The 17,685-nt window shown below is 43.4% G+C and overlaps 1 protein-coding gene across 1 annotated transcript in view; it reads left to right on the top strand.

Moving 5' to 3' along the window:
* Positions 1–5,767: 5,767 nt before the first annotated feature.
* ALK (ALK receptor tyrosine kinase) overlaps positions 5,768–17,685 on the top strand; it is a 752,988-nt gene continuing 741,070 nt past the window's right edge. The window contains exon 1 of the mRNA XM_064363964.1: positions 5,768–7,365. Coding sequence (XP_064220034.1) covers positions 6,699–7,365 — 667 coding nt within the window. The 5' untranslated portion in view covers positions 5,768–6,698. The remainder of the gene's footprint in view (positions 7,366–17,685) is intronic.

Raw genomic sequence — 17,685 nt, 5'->3', positions numbered from 1 at the left:
TTTCCAGGAGCCAAGTTCATCCCAACTTTTCTCAAAGTGAGGTGTTCACTATAAGACCATGAAATACTATGCAGCCATAAAAAAGGATGAGTTTGTGTCTTTTGTAGGGACATGGATGAAGCTGGAAACTCATTCTCAGCAAACTAACACAAGAATAGAAAACCAAAAACCGCATGTTCTCATTCATAAGTGGTAGTTGAACAATGAGAACAAATGGACACAGGGAGGGGAACATCACACACTGGGGCCTGTTGTGGGGTGGAGGGTCTAGGGGAGAGATAGCATTAGAATAAATACCTAATATAGATGACGGATTGATGGGTGCAGCAAACCAACATGGCACGTGTATACCTATGTAACACACCTGCACGTTCTGCACATGTACCCCAGAACTTAAAGTATAATAAAAAAATAAAGTAAAATAAAAGTCGACAAATGCAGTAAATGGAAAAAAAATCACGGATCCGATGGATACCACCAGTCCTTGGGCGTTTAGGTGCTCCGCTATTAACATGACTCAAATGTCAGCTCCTCACAGTCTGGGCTTCCTAGTTCAAATTTTGGAGAGAAAAGCTGATTTGTTCAACCTGGCCTGGGGCTTAGCTTCCCTGGAGTCAGGTGTTTACCTCTGATCTAATTAGCTGGGGCTATGACGGAGGTCCCATGGTAATTAACAATGCCCCCTTGGCTGCAGGCATAATCAGAAGAAATGGAAAAGGGAAGAGAGATCGGTAACTCTAGTTTATTTCCCTAAGTCAGCAAGGGACTGGCATCATGGAAGCCAGTTAGGGGGTAGCAGACCTCAGAGGAATAGTCCTCCCCTAGTGGGAGGGTCCTGTAAGAACAAGGCTAAGAAACAATCTTTTAAGAAATTAGGGACAGGATGTGGCTTGGTCATAGAGGCCAGACAAAATAGAATTTACTCAGTTTATTAGAAATGGGATTCAAGGTGAGAGGGGCATTAATATGAGAGGGAGTTGGTGTTGAGCTTTGTGGTCTTAATTCCTCCTGGATAGAACCAAGATTGGTCTCTGAATGGCGATAGGGCTCAGTCAAAGACATTCTGCCATCCTAGGGTCTGGATAAGAAAGGACAGCAAGGACAGAGGCCCAGGTGTAGCAATGCACATGGGAGGTGATAGATCAGATTAGACCGGCCAGTGGGAGCTGTCTTTTATTTCATCATTATTTGTCCAATTGACAACTGCAGCAAGTCAATTGGATGCAATCTATTGCTCAGAGATTGACTTGCCTACAGTTGATCTGACTGACCCCACAGACATGGCTAAGTTCTAAAACACCAAAGGCTTCTCCCCGATGCTGCTAAAAGTCACAGGCCACAGTTCTGGCTGCAAGGCAGAGAGAACTACATGGAAGGGATACTCCCTCTCTCCCTCTCTCCCTCTCTTCCTCTCTTCCTCTCTCCCTCTCTCCCTCTCTTCCTCTCTCCCTCTCTCCCTCTCTCCCTCTCTCCCTCTCCCCCTCTCCCCCTCTCCCCCCTCTCCCTTTCCCTCTCTCGTGCCTGGGTGCCTCAGACTTAATAGTTTGTTATTCAGGATCACTTCTTGGTCAATTCATCCATCCCAAGGCAGCCAGAAAGTGCAAGGCAGCCAGAAAGTGAAGGTTAGCCTGGTCACCATCAGGCCCATGTAAACATGGTTTTCCCCAGCCAGAATACAACTGTATCCTGTCCTCATTTTTGACATTTGACCATGATTACAGACTTGCTTTAGCTTAGCAAAGGTACAGGTACTTATCATGCTTTTAGGAATTTTCACATTTGCTATATTTCATTGTTACAACAGCTTTGTCAGAAGGAGATTATAGTCCACTTTTAAACAGGAGGGATGAGGTCAAGAGGTTAAAACTCTTGCCTAAGCCCAGAATACTAACTACGTTAAAAAAATAAAATTAATTCAATAAAGCAAAATGAACTTGAATGATATATTTTATTTAACCTGATATACACAAAATATTATCACTAAACATGTAATCAATATGAAAAAATACTAAGGAGAGATCTTATGTATTTTTTTATACTAAATATTAGAAATGTGATGTGTACTTTATACTTACAGCCCATTTGAGTTTGGATTAGGCATATTTAAAGTGTTCAATAGCCACATATGACTAATGGCTACCATATTGGACAGTTCAGGTCTACAGCATAAGTCAGAGCATGAGACTTTCCGTTAAAGTAGTGTCTTCTCATTGCAATCAAAATAAAATTCAAACTTGTTACCATGGCCTATCCGACTGTAGAAGATCTAGGCCTTGGCTGCCCCTCCACCTTTCTGCCTTCTATTCACTGTGTTCCAGCTAGATTGATTTCTTACTGTCTCCTGGACATGCAAACCTCTTCTCATCTCAGGACCATTGACACGTGATAGTCCTTTGCTTAGAAAGTTCTCTCTCAAAGTCTTTTCATGATTGCCTCTTTCCCACCAATCAGGACTTCACTCTCACCTTAAAGAGGGCTTCTCCAACTATGAAGCTAGAGCTAGGGCAGCACCTGCACCTGCTGCCCAAGTCATCATGTACCGCACGGCCCTATTTTGTTTTTTATAGCACCTATTATTATCTTAAATTACTTTATGTGCTTGCACATTTATTATCTGTCTCCCATCATTAGAGTGTAAGCTTCTTAAGGGAAGAACTATTTATTTTTGTCCAGAGCAAAAAATTCCTGGAACGTAGAACAACATCTTGTATACATTAGGTACACAAGGAATCTCTGTTGACCAGCAAAATGCCTAACTTGATCGATCCCATAGGTCCCAGTCAGATCCTGCAGTTGTGAGATGTGTTTTACCTTAAGTCACACTGCTTAATTTGTCATGTCATTTTTATTATTACTTCTCTTATAGAGAATTTGAGTACCTCCTTGACTGAGTTGTTCATTTTTCCTTTTCCAGGAATTGGGAATTTCCTGAGGAGGGTGTTGGTGGCCTCAGTGTCCTCCTCTTGACCACTTCCTCTCTTGGTACATGGTCAACTCACATTCCTCCTCCCCCAGCCCAATGGCCCAAGTCATCTGCAAGGTGACTCAGAGCAGCCCACCTCACTTAATTGTCTCCTTGAAGATTCCGATATCTATGTCAGTATCGATGTCTGCCACTTCCACTCCCCATCTCTTTGATTTGGACTTTCAGCTTCTTCTTCTGTTGATCTCGGCTCGCCTCAACCCATTTTATCTCATCCCATTTTCTCTATTGTGAGGTTATGCAGAATTTAAAAGCATGAACTTCTTAGTCGGGTATCCAGGTTCAGCTCTTGTTACCTGTGTACTTTCGTTGGGGTGTTAACCTCCCTGAGCTTCTATTTGTGACCTGTAAAATAGAGATACTATTACCTCTTCTCAGAGTGTTACTGGGAATATTAAGTGAGATAGTGAATGAAAGTGTTTTTGAAATAGATCATAAGTGCACAAGACGTGTTAGCTATCATTGCTCACACTTTTTATTTTTCTGTCTCTATTTCCCTTACATACTCTCAAATTCATTTTCCCATCTCCCATCCTCTTGATGGAAATTATATAGGATAGGGTGCCAAAATTATAACTTTGGGCATGAGTTAAGGGCCTAATTTTTCTTAGTGGGTTGTGTAATTGTTGGAGGAAAAGAGTCACTTGTTTGAATTTCAACTCTGTTATTTACTTGCTGTTTTACCTTGGGCAAATTATTTTGCCTCTCTGAGCCTTAGCTGTTTTATCTCTGTAATAGACATAATAACATATACCCTTCCCCCAAAAAAACTGTGTGATGTGTTAGAAACCCACATGTCTACAGATGCATACATTAGTGCCTGGTAGACTATCAACATTAATTCCTGCCTCCTTTTAAAAAATTATCTAAAAAAGAAAATTTTTGAGATTTAGTGTGATTTAATCTACAGGGAAAGGCACCTTTTTTTTCCTTGGGAAAAGTTTGAGAGGATGTATGAAAGCATGAGAATTAATTGAGACTCTGTTTATGAGGTGCAAAAGCAGTGGACAAGGACATTATCAGAGAATGTTAAACCCCAGCAGCTCACTTAAGGTTTCAAGTCTCTGCAGCCCCCTAGTGGTCATTGGGTGCAGCAGACGATTCACAGTTAATAACAAATTATTAGAGTCAGTTTGCATTTGGTCCAGAATTGTAGAGAGAATTAGAGTGGGAAAGACTGGAGTTTTCGTCTTTTTTCATATTTCAAATAAAAAATTCATTTTCCAGTATGTATGTCAGAAAAATCTAATGAAAATCAAACATACCCTACATACTAGGAAAGTATTAACTACCGTAGCATTTTCCTCCCTCTTTTCTTTCCTTTCCTCCCTTCCTTTACCAAGATAGGAACATATTTTCTTCTCCTTGGGTGAGATAATTCGTTGCCCTAAAACTTATAAAGTCAATGTATCCAGTGTGAGTTCCAGAGAGAGGGCGGATGCCTGTCAAATTAAGTGAGTTGCCAAACAGAGCAGGAAGAAAGCCATTCCGAGAATCAATATTCCTTTGTTACTGGGTCTTCCATTTGCCAAAGGCAATGCCACAAAGCTGGAAAGAGCCCAGCTCCTGGGAGAACAGAGATTCCACTTGGCCACTATCTCCTGTGGGGTGATAGGCAAGTTACTGAGGCCCCTAGGAGCTCAGTGAGGGAGGTTCAATGTGGCACTGTGCTCTGATCCTATGAGAAAACTCCTCTGCTACCTGCCTGGTGTGAGCTCCAGAGAGGATCTTGCCTTATTCTTAGCTCCAACAGTCAGCACAAGGCGTGACAACCAGCCTTCAAGAAGGAACCAAGGGTATTTATGTGACCCAAAGACTGTGGTTTTGTTTGAGGATCTAGTGAACCACTTGTTATAAAAACAGCTATTATCTGAGTTGTGTGTTGGCAGCTCAGCAGAGATAAAAGGAAAGAGAGAGGAGAGGTACAGCCTTTATGGTTGAGTAAAAAAAGGGCTAAGGTTCTGAACACTCATTCCCAAGATTGTTGGCAAGCCATTAAATGATCTGCAACTCAGTTTGTGCATCTGTAAAACTGGAATTAAAGTATTTATCTTGCAAGGACTAGGGGAGGTTACACATGTTCAGACACCATTCTGAGGAAACGGGGTGACTGACAGGGGTCTGAAATGTATTTGTTGTAGCTGCAGAGTAATTCTGCCAGACCATGACCATCCATCCCTCAACGCCCCCTCTACTCGCAGATTCTCCTGTGTGGATGCGGGACTCCTAAGCTCCCAGGAATGCATTCGAATAGAAGGGTCAGAATGTTCTGTCTAGGGGCCTTAATACAAGCTGTTCTCAGATTTGCCAGTGTCGCGCTGCCACCCCCCCCCCCTCACTCCCTCCTCCCTTCCCCTCGCCTCCAGTTTTATTCTGGAACCTGTTTTCCCGAAGTCGGACCCATTTAATCTCTTAAATGCATAATTACGGAGAGTGCTTGATTGCAAAGGCCTCTACCAGTTCTTGCATTTGCTCCCTTTCACACTGCGGAGAAATAGGGCAGGGAATCTGGAGGAAGGGAAGAAACAAGAGACTGGAGAGGGACAGAGGGCCAGTGGGGCGGGCTCACTGCTTTTCTCAATGAATGCCGAGGCCTCTGCAGATTTGCCTAGGAGCCGACAGAGCCACGCCATTGGTTGGCGGGCGCGGGTGAGGCGGGGCGAGGAGGGATGCATGGGTCGGGCGGCTGGCTGAGTCGGCTCGCGAGCCCCGCCCCCTCTGGGCCCCGCCCCCTCCCGGCGCGCACTCGCGGCTCCGCCAGCTGCAAGTGGCGGGCGCCCGGGCAGATGCGATCCAGCGGCTCAGGGGGCGGCAGCGGTAATAGCAGCTGGCACCTCCCGCCACCTCTGTTCGGAGGGTCACGGGGCACCGAGGTGCCTTCCGGCAGCCCTCTGGCCGGCCACCCAAAGCCGTGGGCGCTGCTGATGGGTGAGGAAGGGGCAGCAAGATTTCGGGCACCCCTGCCCTGAACGCTCTCTGCTGCTACTGCCTGGCCACTCCGGTGCCTGCGAACTCTGAGAAGCCGAGGCGCGGGCGAGAGCAAGGACGCTGCAAACTTGCGCAGCGCGGGGGCTCGGATTCACGCCCAGAAGTTCGGTGGGTAGAGCAGTCCGAAACCTTCACGCAGCAGCGGAGGGTAGCTCGAGGGTGCGCAAGAAGGCAGCAGCGCCAGCCCTCGGTTCCCGCCCAGACCGGGCAGAGGAGCTCGGAGGAGGCAGAAGGAACGCAGGGGGCGGCCAGGACAGCGTGCAGCAGCTGGGAGCGCTGTTCTCAGCCCGGAAAGTTGCGGAGATTGGAGGCTGCCCCAAGAGGGGACCGAGCCCATCTCTGACCGCGGGGGGCAGGAGAGGACAGTACCCAATTGCCACCTCCCTTCAACCGTAGTAGTTCCTCTGTACCAAGTGCAGCGAGCTGCAGATGGGGGCGCGGCACTCGTCGCCGTGAGCCGGAGGCTCAGGGTCTTAGCCCGTGAGCCCAGCGTGCTTGAGGGCCTCTGGACTCGCCCCTGAGCTTCCAGCCCTGTTTCATTGAGACTCCTGCTCCCCTGCGTGCAGTTGGCGGAAAGCAAGAGACTCGCGCGCACGCATGGTCCTCTGAAGATCTGGTGGAAGGAGCCGCTGAGTACCAAGGACTGTTCGGAGCCTCTTCCCATCTGGGGGACAGCGAAGGGCGAGGTTGGGCCCGGATAGCAGTGTAAACGGCCTCCTCTGGCGGGATGGGAGCCATCGGGCTCCTGTGGCTACTGCCGCTGCTGCTTTCCACGGCAGCTTTGGGGTCCGGGACGGGGGCCGGCCAGCGCTTGGGGTCCCCAGCTACGGGGCTGCAGCTGCAGCCCCGGGAGCCGCTCAGCTACTCGCGCCTGCAGAGGAAGAGTCTGGCAGTGGACTTCGTGGTGCCCTCGCTCTTCCGTGTCTACGCCCGGGACCTGCTGCTGCCGCCATCCCCCTCGGAACTGAAGGCTGGAAGGCCCAAGGCGCGAGGCTTGTTAGCGTTGGACTGCGCCCCGCTGCTCAGGCTGCTGGGGCCGCCCCCCGGGGTCTCCTGGACCACGGGCTCACCCGCCTTGGCAGAGGCCCGGACGCTGTCCAGGGTGCTGAAGGGCGGCTCCGTGCGCAAGCTCCGGCGCGCCAAGCAGCTGGTGTTGGAGCTGGGCGAAGAGGCGATCCTGGAGGGTTGCGTTGGGCCCCCAGGGGAGGCGGCTGCGGGGCTGCTCCAGTTCAACCTCAGTGAGCTGTTCAGTTGGTGGATTCACCAGGGCGAAGGGCGACTGAGAATCCGGCTGATGCCCGAGAAGAAGGCGTCGGAAGTGGGCAGAGAGGGAAGGCTGTCCGCGGCAATCCGCGCCTCCCAGCCCCGCCTTCTCTTCCAGATCTTCGGGACTGGTGAGCAGCTCCCGACTGAGCGTGCCGGGATTTAGTGTTTTTATTCACATTGATATGTAATCATTAAGTAATCCTCACTTCCACCCCACTTACTAAAACCACAGCTTCTGCTTCTTAGCCCTACTTCCTCCTGCAAAACTCCTTCCCGAGTCAGACTGCAGTTTCTTGTTTTCTCCCTGAACGCAGTTCAGGGGTCTTCCTTCCTCTTTAGCAACCAAGTTGGGAGAAAAGTTTCGTACTCTTGGCAGAGCGCCTTCTTCTCTGGACTTACACGTGGTCTGAGCCAAAATTGGGTGCCTCTCTTCCTGGGTTTTTGGGACAGTTGAAATGCCCCTATTACTTCTAGGTTCCAAGCTTAGCAGTAGATGTCAAAACTATTGCCTTTCTCTCCCCCTTGTTCTTGGCCAGCACAGATTTGGGAAATATGACACATCTTCTCAGGGAATATAGAATTTCTCTTTATATTATTGAATCTCACCCAACTGACCCCCTCTCAAACGTTGGCTTGGGCAGAGATTGCCAGGAATTGTCTCTTAATTCATTCTCCCCTCTCTCACCCCCACCCAGTGTGCTGTGCACTCTCAGACTCATCCTTTTTCTTTCATGTTGCTGGGAAACACCCAGAGAAACTAAGGAACAGAGGACAGGAGGGAGATGTGGAAGAAGAGAGGAAAGTTGTCAAGATTATCTTCCTTTGAAAGAGTCACTATGAAGCCAGAGAGAATAAATCGTTGGTTTTCCTGCTTTTCTTACCTTTCCCCGCCTCCTCTTTTCCCCTCTGATTCTTAGCTTGAATGTCTGCAACAGCAGCTCTTGATGATAGTCTGTGGTAGGCTTGTTTCACTGCAGATCTCCCTGATGGAGACTCCTAAAATGAGATTTTTTGGTTTCATTTCCGTCATTTCTTCCCGTATTCACTGAGTTGGGTGTGTGTGTGTGCAGACACTTACTTCTAACTCTTTCCAGAGTATCCTTTGACTGGAAAACCAGGTGGTTTTTAATGGATGTTTTTCTTGTAAGACAAATGGGGAAAGACTTGTGAATAAAATATACAATGTAAATGAATGAGAAAGGCACAGAAAAGAAATCAGGCTTTTAAAAAGCCTACACAAATACCATTGAGCAAACCCAGGTTCTTTTCTGTCATTCTCATCATCAGAAATAAATGAAGTTCTTATGCTCCACTGGCTACTAATGTCTGTTATTAATTGGATGGAGAGCAATGAAAGGGGTCCATTGTAGAGCTACAAGTATCTTGCATGCTTGTTCCAACACACACACACACACACACACATGTGCACTCTCAGGCAGCAAGGATATTCAGAAGCTGAGGTTCCCTAGTCATTGCACAGAAAACATACTAATATGTGATCCCCAAGAAAAACAGAGTGCAGATCCATATGTCAGCATTAGTGTTAGTGGCACTGGCACCTGAAGTGAGCCCTTTCTGTTTAGTGCTGGAATTTATAGAGTCCATCCTAAGAGGCACCAATGAGACTGATAGTGCCTTTAATGAACTAAGATGGAAGACTGTGACTGTTGTTCCACCAAAGATATTTTTGTAAAGAACAGCTGGGCTTTAATGTCATTGTGGCTTGTGTGGTTTACACATGCAACATTCTGTTTTAGTGCCCAATGTTTTAGTAATGGATATAAAAATGACTTCTCTGGAAATGCAGATTATCTTCTAATTTCATGCCTATGAGCATCTCTGGAGCTTCCCCATCACCTTTTTTCAAATGACTATAGAATCCAGCAGTCTATATCAGCTGTTGTCAGATGTTGGTGACAGGCAAAAGGGCTCATTTCTACAGCCCCAAACCTGCCTACTGTAAACAGGTAGTTTGCATGAAGCCATCAGTGGGTGTCTCTGAAGAGTCACATGCTTAATGCATTTGAAGAATATGCTACACTCAAGTCTTAAATAAGGAGTTGGAGCTGCTGAGTGGGGAGGTTTATGTAGAAAGGCATGTGCTCCAAGGGCCTCTCTGCTATTGGCTGTAGGGAAGCACTGTAGGCATCCTATGCCCTCCCTCAAGGGCCCAGTATATTTGGCAGCTGGACCAAGCCCTTATGCATCACTGACACATCTAGGAATGCTGGTTTCAGTAGGAGCCAGGATTCTGCCATTAAAAGGCTAGAAAATTTGGCCAAGAATTTTTCAGCAGGATTAGGATCAAATGATTATTGATAGGATCAAACAAGACACTAAGTGTAACTGGATGAGCTCCCCGTGACCTCCATAGAGAGACAGACAACCTATTGAAAAGCACTTCAGGCCTTGTGGTGGCCACACTTGGAACAGCCTGGTCTCTCCTGTCTCTGAGGACATATGCTGTCTGCAGTTAGGCAGCCGGCCATGCAGGACTAGCCTCTCTCACATTATCATTGCCTCCCCAACCTCATTCAGTTATAGTCTCCACTGCAGACATCCCCATGGAGTAGACACACCCTGTTATACCATGTTCTGTATTTCGGACAACATATATCATTATGGTTCCATTCATTTTCCTTATGAAAATTCAAGCTTAGGTTCTGACACTGGGATTGATTTTGCTGTTTATCATGTTTGGAGAAATGGATTTATTGTTTTTATATAGGCTCTTATTTATAGAAAAGGCATTTAACTCTTCTATGATGTGGGCTCTTCAATTATACAGAGGGAAAGTAGATACACTCTGCTTATTTCTTCCTGTGTCTGCCCAAGTGACTAGTGGTCTTGTCTGGAGGTACACAATGTGCTAATGGGGCTATCTGTGGGGAAGAAAGAGCTGGTTGCTCTTCCATCTCTTGTGGTGAGAGGCCTGGAGCAGCCCATTGGCTCAGACCAAAGATAGCTTCCTAAGCCTGAGCAGGACCATGACTAAAATAGTAACAATGAAAAAGAACCAGTTAGAAGAAAGCAAAACCTTTGCATTGTTTGTGATTTGGGCTGTCTGAGAGGCCTTATAATTCATGAAATGTTAATGGCTTTTCTTTGTTGGTTGCTGTGAATTCATAAATGGGATCAGCCTTTCAAGTCTGAGGCAGTTCCAAAATGCACCCAGTCATGGAGAAGAGGTGAAGAGGCAGTTTCTGGGACTGTATTTAATGGCCCTGGCCTCTCCCAGGACAGCCCAAATCATGGAAAAGATGTCTGTCTGTGAGGCTGACATGTTGCCCACAGCTGCAGTTTGTATCCTGGCTTACAGGTATTTTGAGATCTGTTTCTGTCGTCACCCAGGCAGAGGGCTGGGGGATGATGACTCATGGGGATAGGAGGCCTATTTCCCTGTAAGCACTCCCTCCCTACTCCAGGAAAGTGGATACATGACTTGGGATTTTACATGTACTATGGAGAGGCCTGAGCAATTTAGAGATGTATGCAGTGCAATATACCCTGATCTTTGACCTCCCATATCTGTCAGTCGCTTACCATTTCATTTCTGGGGTGGGCAGAGACAGCAAAAAAAAAAAAAAAAAAAAAAAAAAAAACATAGAGAGGAAATTGGAGCTCCCAGAAGGGATATCAGTTATTGGAGGTGAATTGAGAGAATTGGAACTAGTCCAGAGAAGAGCAAAGAGCCGATTTAACAGTTGAAGGGACTGATTTATGATGAAAGATGAAAAGAATTAAATATATATGGCTGGGCTAAATGGCGATGAAGGGAGAGCCATGGTAACAATCTATGAATCCCTGAAGAGAGTGAGTGGCAGTGAAGGAGAGGAGTTATTTAGCGTGGCCCATGGAAGTAATTGGATCAGACTTGTAGAAGGAAACTTTGGGTTGGATATCAGGGAAAGCTTGTTTTCTGACATTGATACCCCTCTGATTAGGGAATGGAGTTCCAAGGGAGCAGGGAGTCAGGTGAGATGTGGGTCAGACAAGCCCCAGCATTCCTAATTAATCAGTTCTATATTTTCAAATATTGAGAAGTCATAACAAGACAGAGAGCTGGGATGGAGAATGGCAGAAGGAATCAGAACCTTTTATGATCCAAATCCTGAGAGCCTTTGGGCCTTGGTGTTTTTAGAGGAAAAGAAAAGAATGGCATATACATCTTTGAAGTTGGTGAGAAGCACTTAAAAAAATTGTTAATCACAAATATTTTGAAATTACTCAATTGATTCTTCCCTGCCCTCCAATTAAATATAGATTATTTCTCTGGGGTGTGATCTGTATATCCAGGGGTTTGGGAGGCACACTTACCAGAGAATTATGTATCTAAGATACATCTATGGGTGTGTGTATGTGACAGCATCATGGAGCAGGGCAGAAGTTTACCTGTGTCTTGAGAAGATGCCATCAGTTCTAGATTTGGTGGACACCTACTGGCTACTTAAAAATCCCTTGAAATGTTGAGACTCTATAATGCCATTTGAAAGATGAAATTCATCCACGTCCAATTTAACGTTTCAAAAATCTTCAAAAGAGGAAGAAGGTCCATGAGGGATTTTTGGGTAAGGCATGGGAGGAGAGTGTGATTATTAATAAAAATGAATGTCTAGGCCAGGCACAGTGGCTCATGCCTGTAACCCCAGCACTTTGGGAGGTGAAGTAGTGCAGATCACTTGAGGTCAGGAGTTCGAGATCAGCCTGGCCAACATGATGAAATCCCGCCTCTACTAAAAATACAAAAATTAGCCAGGCATGGTGGTGTGCACCTTAATCCCAGTTACTCAGGAGGCTGACACAGGAGAATTGCTTGAACCTGGGAGATAGAGGCTGCAGTGAGCTGAGATTGCACCACCTCACTCCAGCCTGGGCAACAGAGTGTGACTCCATCTCAAAAAAAAAAAAAAAGGATATCTTTAAGGAAGTTGGTCTGCTGAAAGTCAGGAGGAACTGGCCTGCAGGTGGGAGAAGAAAAGAATGAGAGTTGCTCAGCAGAAGTCTCAGTGCCCTGCCACTCAGGATCGCTGCCTCGCAATCTCACATCATGGAAATTTTTCCAGGATGACCTGTAAAGGAAATTTTGCCTTTCTTTATGATCATTATCAGTGTCCTGTTATGGTTATACAGAACTTAACGATTTATAATGCACTTTCACATTTATTATTGTTTATTAATTATATGGTAGGCAGGACAAGTGTGTGTTTGTAAATGAAGTAACTGGAATCCAGACATTTAATAACACTTTTTCCAGATCATACAGTACAAAGTGGTGTACACCTGGAAGCCTTCATACTAACTAGAACCACGGTTCCCCTTTCCTTCATATCAGAGTTCTTTCCACTAAGGGAATTATCTACAAGTGCAGATTACAAAAAGCAAGACATGTCAATAGATGAAAAGGTTTCTAGTATCCTTGCTAGAAGGCCATGCAACAAATATTTGGTGGGCAGTAGCCAGGGCTTGGAAAATTTTCTGAAAAATCATTGAGACTCAGTTTTATCATTAGAAAATAGGGATACTAATAGTTCTTAAGTGTTCCTAAATGGGGATAGTAATAGGTCAAGGTGTTGTCATGGGGATTAAATTAGATGATATGTGCAAATCCTTAACACAATGCCTGATGCATAATAAAGTACTTCATCAACATGAACCATTATGGTTTTTTAAAAAAATATAATAGCAACAGCAGCACTCCAGCATCTGGTCATGGAGGCTGTGCACTCAATAACTCTAGGGGTTCCACGTACATTTTAGTCTGTCTGAATGGTGCCATCTGGAGTTGTAATCTCTATGTGTGGCTGTGTGGCAACCTTGGCAGCAGCAGTTGTGATGCTGTGGTTCTCCATTCAACTAACTTCTTACTCCTAAGAGATGAAAGGTGGGATGTATGGGAAATGAAGAGAGTTATAAGAGTAGTATTTTATACTGTTTCACAATGGAAGGTGACTTTCTCAGAAATATGCATGGAAAGGAGGATTAAGTGTGGTATCTACTTCATTCCCATGAACTAATATCCTCTCATAGGTCTTCTGACTTTGGATTCAGTTCAAAGAGTGAACCAGCATATTCACAATCCAGTTTTTTTTTTTTTCCTATGGGAAGAAACCAAAGCTTAACTCTATGAAAGCATCAAAGTTAAGATGGACGAAGACCAAGTTACAGATGTTATAGAGGAGTCGTTTTCAGATGGTAGATCTTCCTTAACTGAGAGTCCTCTGTCCAGATCTAGAGGTGCTGGACTGCTGGCCTCTGGCAACTCCTTTATTGTAATTAGCTGAAGCTGTGTTCTTTCTATATTTTCAGCCTCACCATTTATTGTCAAGTGAAGAATATGGAGAGAAATGTAAAGTACTAACTGGTTAATGGACCTGAGCCCATTAAGAGCAATTAAACCTTTGAGACTCCACGGAGATGTATAACCCAGGGACTTGAGTGGGAGGCTGCCTCAGGAAAGTCCCTCAATCTAAAAAAAGAGGCTAAGAATCCACAGAGCATTTTGTACTTGGTGGTTTTTATGAACCATAGCTGAGCCATTGCCTCCAAAAGATGTGCATGGACATCATCTTTACTTGGGAGTAGATAAAAAATAGAGCATGTAGGTGAGGATGGTTGTAGGTTCAGGATCACCTGGAGAGAGCTGAGAATAAAGCTATCAAGGAGCCCTTCTTCTTTACAGTCATTGTGTTGCTCTCTGGTCTAGGGTGTGGCTGGTGTTTCTTAACCTTGTGATGACCAGGGCTCTTTCACACAGGTCATGATGTAAGCAGGGAGTGTCGATCTGGTGGTGAGGTAGTGAAGGAGGTGGGAGGTATTCTTCAGTACCCTTTTTGGTTAACTGTATTTTTCAGAATAGCTTATTTTTCTGCAGCAAGTTTTGTGATGAATTTTTCAGCTGGCTGTTCTGAGCTTGGGTCCTTTCCCCAGGGAAATTGTATTAGCTTTGCTTTGTGTTGTGATGTACATATTCCAGAAAGTAGGCAGAGAAGAACTCCCTTGGGGAAGATACACCCAATCACTTGGTTATTTAAGAGTCTTTGTTCCTTCACCTTACCTTTCTGGCTAAGTAACAACAGGTGCATGGAGTGGTAGGCAGTCAGAATTCCTTAGAGTAAGAATAAAGCTAAAGGAAGGTATGAAAAAAGCATAAGGTTAGAGGACAAGGGAAATCTAGGCAGGATTAAAGAAATCAGAAAACTAGCCAAAGGAAATAAGGATAGATTGAACCATTGATTATATTTTTCTTTGTCCCCTAGTTATCTTTTATTTAGTTTTCATTGGAATATGAGTTCATGAGGGTGAGCATGGAAAGGACTCCCTTAAGCCCAGATAATTAAAGTAAGTGTTCTATGGTGAGGAGAACACTAGATTAGGAGCTCGAAGACTTGAATTCTATGATGTTCTTAATCTTTTCTTAGCTTTGCAATCTTGTACAACTCTCTTAAACTTGCTAAATCTGTAGATTTTTGTTCCTTGCTTTTGGAAAGGAAATAGTATGGACTTTGTCTCAATTATCTCATGGGGTCATTATGAGCATTGTATAAGATCATCTATGTGGAAAGTTCCAGTTTGGACTGTTCAAAAGTGAATATATAAGGCAGTAAATAAAATGAATGCATAAGATAATAAAATGTGCTGAGATTCTGTTTCACCCATTCATGGTTTCAGCCAAGCCTTGGCATTATGAGCAGTGGTATAAAGTCCCAGATTTTGAGTCAGGACCTGGGGTTCAAGTAATTGCCCAGTATGCTTGAAAAGGTGTCCCTCCCCAGGGTCTCTCAAAATGACATCATTGCATTGAAGGCATTTTCCCTAATTTCAGACTTTTCTGGTAGAGTCTGAAAATGGGACAGAGGAACCTTCATTTTAACAACAGAAAATGATTTTTTAAAAATAATTAAGGGATGACAACTATAATAAGGCGTATTGAGAGTATTAATTGTGTATAGCTTAATAACAATTTACACATGTAACATCTGTATAATCACCACCCAGATAAAGATACAGAATGTTTCCAGCACCCCAGAAAGTTCTCTTCAGTCCTTTTCCAGTCCACATTCCATTCAAGGTCACCATCCATCTGATTTGTATGTAAGCAATTGGTTTTGACTATTCTCAAACTTCATGTAGATGGAATCATACCATGTGTACTCCTTTGCGTTTGTCTTTTCTTGCAGAACATGATTTCTGTGAGATTCATCAATGTTGTGTTTAACAGTTTTCTTTCCTTTTTATCATTGTGTCATATCCCTTTGTATGACACCACCACCACATATTTATCCATTTTCTTCTTTTTTTTTCTACCAGGGAGTTCAGTTTGTGGGAAATCAAAAGTAAACCCATCTATTCTAAATAATGAACAGAATAAGACACAGATCTGGGGTTGAAGTCCTGCTCTCATATTTACTGACCCAAGGCTATTTTTCTTCTCTCTAAACTTTCCTTTATTGTAAAGTGAGAAAAATAACACCCAACTTTCAGAGTTATTTTGAGGATTAAATGGGATAAGGCATATTGTAGATCCCAACCCATGGTCAGTGTTCTGCAAGTATTAGTTTCTTTCCTGAACTCTTGATTTTATTTTTCCATTGTTGGACAGAATCCATGCTTCAGAAACTCTTCCCGAAGCATGAAAGGTAAGTCTTTTACAAATAAAGCCATTAACCCACAGAGGTAAAAAGAACAACCAAGGGCTATGTAAGTTATGTGTGTGACTTTTTAATAAATAATTCTGTTTATAAATAAAATAATTTTAAATAAATAAGATTTTTCATTTAGTTTAAAAGTTGACAAAATAATCTATTCAATGCATAAATATTTTTTAAAACTCTTGTCTTTTAGTCAGGATTGATAAGAGAGAAAAATTGTAGAGGGGGTAGAAAAAGAAACACAACTATATTTGCATAAAGAGAGAGAGAAGAAATGATGAAGAATGATGAAGCTATAAGTGAAGACATTAAGAGAGGAATGTATAAGAGGCAACCCAGAAAGAAAGAAGGCAGGAATTATCTCCCACACACTGAGTTGCATAGACATAGAATAAGGGACCAAACAATGACACAAAGAGAGTGAGGTGGGGTGGTGGAAGGAAAAGGGAGGGGACACATGACTAATTTGGGTTTGGATGGATGCTGACCTGGTGTCAAAATCTATACTCTAAGTCTAGGCTAAAATTATATGCTATCATTTTTAACATTATCAAAGTATAATTCACATACAATAAAATGTGCCCATTTCAAGTGTGTAGTTTGATTTGTTTGATAAATGCACACTCCTGGGCAACCACCACCCTAATTAGGATATAGAGCATTTCTATTAATCCCAAAAGGTCCTTCTACACTCCCTGCTCCAGGCAATTTTTGATTAGATTTCAATCACAATAGATTAATTTAGTCTGTTCTGGACTTTCATAGAAATGAAATCATATAGTGTGTTTTCTTTTGTGTCCAGCTTCTCTCACTTAGAATAATGCTTTTAAGATGTGTCGGTGTTGTTGTTTGTGTTAGTAGTTTGTTTGTTGTTGTTATTGCAGGATAGTATTCTACTGTATGAACATATGACAATTGGTTTATCTAATCATCAGTTAATGGACATCTCCATTTTGGGGTTCTCATGAATAAAACTGTTACAGACATGTGTACAAGTCCAGAAGTTGCCTGGAGCAGGAAGTATAGGGGGTTTACTTCTAGTTGTAACAGAACAACTTCCATTAATTCAGCAACGTAGAAGAAAATAGTATTTCCTTATTTTTTTTTTGTCTGTGGCGTCAGTAGTTATGTCTCCTTTTTTGTACTTGATATTGGTGATTTGTGTTATTTCTCTCTTGTCTTTGTTGTCATCCTGGCTAGAAGTTTACCAATTGTATTTATTTTTTTCAGAGAACCTGCTTTTGGTGATATTGATTTCTGCTATTTAAAAAATTTTAATTTCATTGATTTCTGCTCTTATCTTATTAGCTTTCCTTCATTTTACTTGCCTTGGGTTTAATTTGCTCCTCATGTTTCTAGATTTCTTTAGGGGAAAGCTTAGGTCATTCATTTGAAACCATTCTTTTATAATATAAACTTGTAATGCTATAAATTTCCTTTAACAACAATTTGACTTATATCCCACATTTTCACTCAAAATATTTTATAGTTCTTCTTCTGGCTTCCTTTTTTACCCCTGGGTTACCTCTAAGTGTATTGTTTTATTTCCAAACATTTGGGGTGTTTTTCAGATTTCTTTCTTTTATTGATTTCTAGTTTAATTCTAGTATGGTCTGAAAACATGCTTGATTTTATTTCAATTATTTAAATTTTATTAAGGTTTGCCTTATGGCTCAGAGTATAGTCTGTCTTGATGAGTGTTCTATGTGCCTTTGAAAAGAACATGTATTCTGCTACTGTTGGGTGGAGTGTTCAGTCAGTATGAATTAGGTAAATTTGCTTAGTAGTGTTATTCAGGTC

The sequence above is a fragment of the Aotus nancymaae genome, unplaced genomic scaffold (assembly GCF_030222135.1).
Source record: "Aotus nancymaae isolate 86718 unplaced genomic scaffold, 86718_ANA_hifiasm-v0.15.2.pri h1tg000057l, whole genome shotgun sequence".
NCBI lineage: Eukaryota > Metazoa > Chordata > Mammalia > Primates > Aotidae > Aotus > Aotus nancymaae.
This window is presented reverse-complemented; position numbering and strand designations above follow the sequence as displayed.